General features: G+C 37.2%; 1 protein-coding gene across 1 annotated transcript; it reads right to left on the reverse strand.

Moving 5' to 3' along the window:
- Nucleotides 1-2,321: 2,321 nt before the first annotated feature.
- LOC140162090 (bombesin receptor subtype-3-like) lies at nt 2,322-4,368 on the reverse strand. The gene has a single exon (XM_072185376.1). It carries the CDS (start codon nt 4,359-4,361, stop codon nt 3,231-3,233), a length of 1,131 nt encoding a protein of 376 aa, XP_072041477.1. The 5' UTR covers nt 4,362-4,368; the 3' UTR covers nt 2,322-3,230.
- Nucleotides 4,369-9,317: the final 4,949 nt, after the last annotated feature.

Consider the following 9,317-nt stretch of genomic DNA (forward strand, 5'->3'; position numbering starts at 1 on the left):
TTCGTGTGAAAATTAATGTCAACGAATCATTGTTTCGTACTGAATGATGGTTACATGGGTGACTAATAAACTGATGAAGGAAAAGAAACCAATTAAATCATTCATAAAATTGATATCGAGAAAGTCTTGTACAATAAATATATGGGATATTGAAAAGTGCAACTTTTTCTGAAAGCATCATGTTTGGAAAATTGGATTATTTTTGATTTGAATAATAGTGGGACAGCTTTGGGAGGGTAACAAAACGATTTTTCATTTCACAGCTTTTTGAGTTTTTCAAATCAACAAAATGTATATACGTCAAGTTATAGAAAGAAATGTTTTGTAATTATAAGGGGGGTATTTCTTTTGAACTCTATATAAAGCGAGTTGTGTTAGTCATCACGGTTTTGCACCTGCCCTGTGCTTTGCAAACATGTAATTATCGCGTTTCACAATACGATGCGCCTCCAGCGGTCGCTGGGTCGAGGCCAAAATATGCAGTTCATCATGGGAAAATGAGTCGACATCCAAATCCCGCGTAATACGAATACGAACACGCATCATTGCGAGTTTAAATGTTATTATAATGATGTTACATGCGGATGCACACTAAAACAACAATTTAAAACTATAGTAGATCCCTTTTCTATCTACTGATCACAGGGAATCCTTCGTGGAGCTATTTTCAACATATTTATTATCACACTCGCGTGAAAATTCAATAGCAGCTAGAACGGTGATGTCGACTATGGAGTCGAAAATTTTACTGCCAAAAGCAACCGCTGGCGGCGCATCGTATTGTTAAGTTTCATTATTATTAAGTTTTCAGACATGCATATCGCTTCAACATTGTTATTTGAATCCTCATTTGTAAGACATACTTTATTTATAGGTTGATAAATGAGTATCACGTGTTACTGCTCTATATGAAACTGCCTTATCCAAATGAATAAAAAATACTAACCTTAATAACGTGTCAACAAGTTGTAACACTGTTATCGTGTTAAATGTTCTCCTTTAAACAAAGTGACAATTTCTCATTCATTTGGATGATAGAGTTTCATAAAAATGAGACTCATTCTCATAGTTTTGTCCAATTCTCATCGGTTTGAAAGAATTCTTATTTTAAATTTCTACTGGTGTACTTTAGACTCATCGACATTCTACGCAAGTACATCAATGTATCAAATTCAAAGTGATACGCATGTAATGTATTAACCCATTTCATAAACGATAGAGACCATCCTCCTTCAGCAAACCATCACCAATCCTGCAAGATGCAAACGCACTAGCCATAACTGTGCGACAGTGCAATGCACTCCGCCCATTTTTAACTGCTTTTCTGATTGGCTATGCTTTTCTAAGAGTGTATGTATGTTAATTAAGGAAGAAAGATCAATATATCGAGGGTTGAGAGCCAGAAAGCTTCAACTAACAATCACCTGCTCCCACAAAATGAGCATAAAGTCGCGCAGGGACAGAGAAAACAAAACACGTTATGCTCATTTTGTGAGAGCTGGTCATAGTGAGTTACGGTTTTCTGGTTCTAAACCCTCAATATACAGTAAGCCAAATTATTAAGGTAGCATTTATGTCCATCCATGTATGTTCTAAACAAAGATAAATATATCAAAATTAAGACCAGCAGCCAATACCTGTACCCAGGTGTTATGCGCCGTGCATTCTCTAAATTCAGTAAATTTCCATCGTCAACCGTGTAATTGAATGGGATTATTTTGAAATTTTAAAACGCTTGAAATATCACAAACAAATAGGCCTACCGTAAAACCTTGTCTACAAGCATATATATGCCTCTAAACGGTTTTTTTTAATGCAAGAGACGAGAGACAGAAACTCTCCAAAAAAAAACATTATTTGGAGTTTGAACAACTATATTACTGATATAGGCGACTGTACAAACACGTATTATTTTAAGACCAATTGTAATGTGTTTGTGGAGGGTATTTGCCTTTCGTCTCTTTCGTCCAAAAATACCTCGTTTAGAGGCATATATGCTTGTAGACGGAATTCTACGGTATGTTAATAAATAATATAAATACAAGCTAAAACCGTTGGGGATCGATAATGAACCCTCAAAACTAACCGAGTATATGGAAAATGCCATACGGCCGGGCGGTTTCATAAGTTGCTGGCTCGATCATGCCACTCGCCGCCTGACCTGTACCTTTAGCTCTGATTTAAAACCTCACTTATTGAAATTGGTTGAGAATTAAAGAAACGATGATCTAAAACCCAAGCAAGCAAAGGAAGTCAAAAGTTGCACCTTCATATTCTTATAAATGGAGCTAGTTTTATTGTGCTAATAAATGGAAGCACGACGCTAGCTTGTTCGAGAACGCTTTGTGTACAAATCTATAGGGCATGTAATGCAGCAAAACTGCAACTTTTTAATTTGCATCTTCCATAGGTTTTGGATTATTGTGGCTTTATTTCTTGACCGATTTAAACGGATGGGGTCTTAAATCCGAGCTGAAAGATTCAGTTATTTGCTTTTGGCTCTAATTATGACATATCTGCCTTTTATAGGATATATAAGGGTAACAATAAATGGTACCTTAATTGTCTTGCCGACTGTATATCATGAGCAGATAATACAGACTGAAATGTGCATTTTAGTTTTGAACAATTACAATAATGTCGACGATCGAATATACATCTAAAATGTTATCATCGCTGGTGTTGTGTTCAGCTTTTTATGAGAGATCAAATAACATTCGCGATAATTAATAAAATACTGTAGGGGCATGTAGCTGACAGTAATGTAGCAAAATAGTATTTGTTTGAATGTATGTTTCTATATAAGTCCTAAGTCCAGAGACCTCAGAGATTCCTGCTTTGTGGATACAACCTCTGAGGATGTCCTTTTGAGCTCGCTGTACTTGAGCTTGTGTGTACGCAGGTGCTCGGGATCATTTCGGCTGATGTAGTTCATGTCAGCACTGGATTATGCTCTGAGGGAAGCGGGCCGGTTGGGTACCCTTAAAACTGGTTTAACCCACCAGAGTCTGGTCCTAAGTCCAGAGACCTCAGAGAATTGATTGATGCCTACCCAAGACAAGGAGATATGCAGTTCAAGAAATACTTCTCAAAATACCTTCAAAGAGGCATTATAATGGAGTGCTCATCTGTATAAGGGTGTAATAAGGCTCCGAAGGTGACTGCGCTGGTGCTCTACCAATGAATTACTCATCAATGATGAGGGATACGTTATTCCATGCAAAATGCAGTTAGCAAATAAAGACTAGTATGCCACGAAATATCTTACATTTTGTGTCAATAACATTTACTGACTTAACATAGGTATGCTCTGACAGCCGGTGTCCTCCACCCCTTCCAGAACCATATGACCCACGTGCTTTACGAACTAATCTTGACTTCAATTTAGTTAGAGTTTTACGATGCACTGATGACATCACAAAAACTATCCATGGGTCCAGGCAAGAGTTGGCGAGTGCCATGTAGTAGTCAATGTACCGAAAGATCCTTACGAATGGTACATTTGCTTCAATATAGTGCCCATGTTTGGTGTAAAAGCTCCACATATAAAACACATAATGTGGCAACCAGAAGATTCCAAAGAAAAGGGTTATAACTAACACTACTTGTGCTAGTCTCCGTCGTCCTTTCATTTGTTCTGCGGAGCCACTCGAATGTTGTGCTAATGTTGTGACAGTACTATGACAAAGACTCCTGGCGATATGATAATAATGGACTGCGATGAAGACTAGTGGGATGAGATAGACGACTATGAATAGGAATATCATGTAGGCTTTCGAAGCTGTAGTCCGCAATGGCATATAGAGACAGTTTATGCCACCGAGTGTGGTTGATGTTAAGAACAGAACTGGTATCCCGATTCCTAAGCCGAAAATCCAGGCAAAACTAGCGGCCATAATAGTGCGTCGGACACTCCTAGAAATCCGCGATTCCAATCCTTTAACAATAGCAACATAGCGCTCTCTGCTGAGAGAGGTTAATGAGAATATGCAACCGCCCTGTGCCACCTGTGGAATGTAATGTCTAAGCTGGCATGCAACAAATCCGTAACCCCAACATGGTCGCCCGAGTTCATGTAACATGTAAAACGGTGCGTTACTGACGATGTACATGATATCAGCAACAGCGACGTTGATGATGAGTATATTTGGTGTGTTACGCAGACGTTGGTTGGAAAAGATGACCAGCAACAGACACATATTACCGATGATTCCAAAAAATGACAGTATGAATAGTACCACGACGACGATATTAATCTTAACTGGCATCCTACAGATAAGATCAAGAAATCCTCCAGGTATATTGTCAAACAGGAAAGTATCATTGAAATGCAATACGTCTGAACTGTTTGAATCCGACATTGTTATTTCTTTTGTCTGTTGTTTTAATGTAATAGAAGATACAATTTTTTGTTCTTTACCTTACGTACATACAACTCATGTCAGTGGCTACCCAGCAGTTGATACGAGGCAATTGTCAGAACTGGTTCTAAAAAGTGACGCAAATATAAATATAAAATACGCAAGGGTATTCCAGTTGCATTTAAGAACTAAAATTCGTACTGCGGTACAAACCACAAAAAAAGCAATTACTACAAAATTTCAATTTTTAAGGATAAAACTGTAGCATTAAACTTATCAATTTATTCCGATTATTCCGACAACCGGTACCCGGATGTTCATACACGACACGATTCGACCATAACGTGAAATTGATGCTCACACATAACAAGTCGGTTTATTACGTACAAGTCGATGTTTAAGTCATATAAGACTAAACGTCCAAGGCGTTCAGCTAACATTCACAAATGCGGCTCACCGAAACTGGTTTTAAAAGTCAAATCATTCCTTAGTGAATGAAAATAAGTCACTCAAGAAGCTTACGAAGGCTTGTGAATGCAATGGCACAAGCTACCGACAATTCTGCTTGCTCTTAAAGATGTTGTATTTGCACCTCCTTCATGCAAGTTCCGCACTTCACGAGGCTATTTAAGAGACACACTGCTCAACTCAAAAATCACATTAAGAGAGATATATAGAGACGATTCCACAAAATGTACACAGAAAATCTTTTTCCGACGTCAACTTTCTCCAACCTGAACATTGACTGATCGCATCATGACGAATTAGTGAATCAGGATAATAGTACTCAAATGAATTGGTACAATTATTCTCCAATCCGCCTGTGGAACATGAGTGCTTTAATAAAAATGACTTAAAATTCGCACCAAATAAGTTTTAACTGCTTAAGGTGTTTTGTTACACGTGTTGAGGGAGCGTAATACAGAGGAACTAGTCAAGTGAAATATCCCGCTGCAATTTGTCATGTCAGCATCTGCGAGCTAAGATATATACCCTTTCCACGTACGGTGGACAGCAGCATAAAATATACATGCGCACTGATGGATTTGTAATTTGAAATTTGCAGAAGTGAAGCGCCACCGACTATAAATTTCTTGTAATGCATATAATTTAACAATGGTTGAAGTAGCCTGTTGCATAGACGCTTTAACATTTGCTTTTTACTAATTATAGGTTAATAAACACTTACTAGAAGTGAAATTGTACAACATTTTTCCCGAGCAACAAGTTATACGCATGTTTTAATCGTTTTAGTGATGCGATCAATCAAAATGTGTCTGATGTCGATAGGAAACAAAATTCAGTTTTCAATCAGCAGAGAGAATAAATTAAATATCCTTCATGCATTTGTAATCGTTCATATATAATACAATAAAAGAGATCCAAGAGTATTATACCTTTGGGGTACACCACAATTTGTATTTTAAAATTTAAGCTTTAAAATGAACATACTTATTATCATTTACAATTTTAACAATAGTTCGCGTAATATCGTCGTAAGGACAACTTGTTGTTGTTTCTAAGAATATTTTCCACGATTGGGATTATTTCAAATGAATAGCATGTTTATACCAACTGTTCGTCGTTAGACCAACATTCTCACTATTTTGTGATGTGACTTTTTCTGCCACAAATAAATAGCTAATATAATCTTTAAAAGTGCATACTTCTGATCCGATTCTTGTTGATATTTAAAATTTACAGCTAGAACTCGATGAAAGTACACACCTGGTTCGCTAATGCGAAGTTAACGATTGAAAAATGTTAATCAGAATATAAAAGCAAAATGCACACAGGTGCCTACACTTATTTTATTAGCTACAGCTTCATGAAAGTGCACGCCTGGTTCACTAAGTTCTAAACTACCAGTCAGTGATCTCGGCGAAAATATAAACATGACGTATTTCTGAAATGAAAGAATTTGGCAAAAAAACAAAGGAGACAAATCCGTGAAAATCTGTGACTGCTTGATAAATCCGTGACAAAGTTGAAACCCCATTGAAATACATGTAGCTAATGTCTCTACTTAAGGGCTCGGATAGCGACGTTTCACGTATTTTTTATGGGACCTGAGAGCACATCAGACATATTGAATTGCATTTTGAATTCGAGGGATGTCCCTCTGATATCAAATAATTTTAGTTAATTTTAGTTTTAAAACATTTAAAGGAAGGTGACCTGATATATTTGGAAAAACTAATTCTTTAAAACTTATGTATAACATAAAATGTTGTTTCTTTCAAGTCATTAATCTTATTCACAACTCTCACGTCCAATTTGTTTGATTTCATCTGTATCACATTTCCTCTTTAATATTAAAAAACAAAATGCAATTTTAAGTATATTTCCCTGTAAAAATGGGAAATCCGACTAGAGAGTTACCGCTAGCGACCACTTACAAACAGCATAATCATGTGATATACAAATAGGCGGGTTTGCAATCAACCCATTTGGATTGTTTTACGTGCAGGCATTACAAAATAGTGTCAAGAGATTTTGAGAGTTTAAGTGTAAAAAAGGTAAAACTTTTAATTTAAAACTTGACGTTCTACAGTATTAATTTGATTTCTCATCATAAGAAATTTGTCAACTCCGATTCGTTCATATTAGTATGTTCTCTACATCACACAAAGGCTAATATTTATATATATATGATATATGTTAATGAACGTGTATTACTTGTTGGGATATGAACGCACCACGAAGGGGGAGTGCATTAGATGCACCAACATCAGCGCAAGTACATTATTTGTCGAACAACAAGTACTACGGGTTCATTTACCTATTTTATACACGAAAAGAAAGGCCTTTAAAGACCCATTCAGTGATCCCAGCGGAAGTGTAAAAAAATAAAATTGTTTATAAATTGCTTAACAGTGAAGGACAAGTCATTCAAATTGTCATTTGGTATTTTTGAAATGACAAATTTGACAAAAAACGAAGAAAACAGTGGTACTGACGAAGTTGAAGCTCCATTCAAATACATGTAGCTAATTTAGATAATGTATGTATCTAAATTACAGATTCATGTAAAATATCTTATTTTGTCTTAAATACACGGCTTTCGGCTGAACCACTCGCAGGTTATGTTAGCACATCTATGACAATGACAAAGGTACCAAAATCTGAATTTGGGTGATTTGTACCCTTAATTAACCTTTAAACTACCGTTTTCGTAAAGACATATTATAAATCCTCTTTGGGTATACATTACCTTATCCCCCGGAATATATGAGGGCCCTCTCTCCCCAGTAGAATACCACTCACATACGGTCGGGAATCTTACAATATTATGTTCAGTTACTTTGCAGAATATAATTGTAGAATTTCGTCTCACCCCATACACTGTTTAGAACGCGCAGATAGGTAGTGTCTGTATTCGTCTTTGTGTTCAAATGGAGGTCTATATTTACATAAATTTAATTTAGCCAAATAATATATCAATTTATTAAGCCAAATTATACCTTACCTTTCATTCTACAAACTTTTTTGAAAATGTCCAATTGCTAGTTGTTACTCTTTTTTCAGAGTGTTTTACTGCCACTATGCATGTACCAGCATTAACGGTGTCTACCCCTTGTAAAGATAAAAACAATATTTTAATAACTTGCGCAGTGAGTGTTCGCCTTTACTAATTAATTCGCTATAGTTTTGAATGTAAGCATGAGAGTACAAAGTCAAAAGAAATAGACTTCCTCTTTACATGTGCTTCATAGATTACAGTAAAGCTTTTGACTGTGTTAGCCACCCTCAGATGTGGGAAACTATGAAAAGATGTGTTTTCAAGTCATCTTGTGGATCTGATCAGCTGCTTATATGAAGACCAAGAATCGGCAGTCAGAACAAGTAGTGGAGACACAGATTGGTTCAAGATTGGAAGAGGCTTACGACAGGGTTGTGTGCTATCACCAAACCTATTTAACATCTACTCTGAAGACATAATGAGAACAGCTTTGGAGGGGTTTGAAGGTGGAGTGAAGTTTGGCGGTACAAGAATTACTAACCTGAGGTACGCCGATGATACCACTCTTATTTGTAGCAGCAGAGTAGAGCTGATTGATCTTTTGAAGCGCATCAAAGAGGCCAGTGAAGAAAAACACCTTCTCCTGAACACAAAGAAGACAAAAATAATGGTTGTAGACAGAGAGAGAAAAAGTGATGGGTTTGTGATAGATGGACAACAGATTGAGGAGGTGAAGCAATTTGAATATCTGGGTTCAATGATTAACAACAGTGGTGACAGCACAACTGAAATTAAGAGAAGACTGGCTATTGCAAGGACAACTGTGCAGGGCATGTCAAGCATATGGAAAAGCAGAGGCCTATCCATTGACCTCAAGGTACGCCTACTTCGTGCAACTGTGTTTTCCATTGCCACTTATGGATGCGAGTCTTGGGCTATGACCAAGAATGATAGGAAAAGAGTAGATGCTTTTGAGATGTGGTGTTACAGGAGGCTTCTACGAGTGACATGGAAAGACAGGAGAACAAATTCCTGGATCCTTGACAAGATTGGTACAAGTCTAACCATCAGAAGCGGCATAATGGAGAGAAAGCTGAAGTACTTTGGCCATATTGTCAGGAAACATGGAGGTGTAGAAAAACAGATTTTGCAAGGGGCCATGGAAGGCAAACGAGGAAGAGGACGTCCACCAACATCTTGGACTAATGACGTGAAGCTGGTTTCTAACCAGGGAATGCAAGGTGCAACACACTTGGCATCGGATCGAGTGAGATGGCGTACTCTTGTGAAGACCACAGCAGCGCTACACAGCGCCACCTGACACAGAGAGAGAGAGAGAGAGATAGTTTTGCATGCCATAAAAACAACCGTGCCGGAGTTCCATCTACATTCCATATAGCATAGCATGTGGAGCTCCTGTATGTCATAACAGCGAAAGATAGAACTTCTTCCATGTTGTTGGTTTAAATTGTTTGATTTTTTTGTTTCAAAAA

The sequence above is a fragment of the Amphiura filiformis genome, chromosome 10 (assembly GCF_039555335.1).
Source record: "Amphiura filiformis chromosome 10, Afil_fr2py, whole genome shotgun sequence".
Classification (NCBI taxonomy): domain Eukaryota; kingdom Metazoa; phylum Echinodermata; class Ophiuroidea; order Amphilepidida; family Amphiuridae; genus Amphiura; species Amphiura filiformis.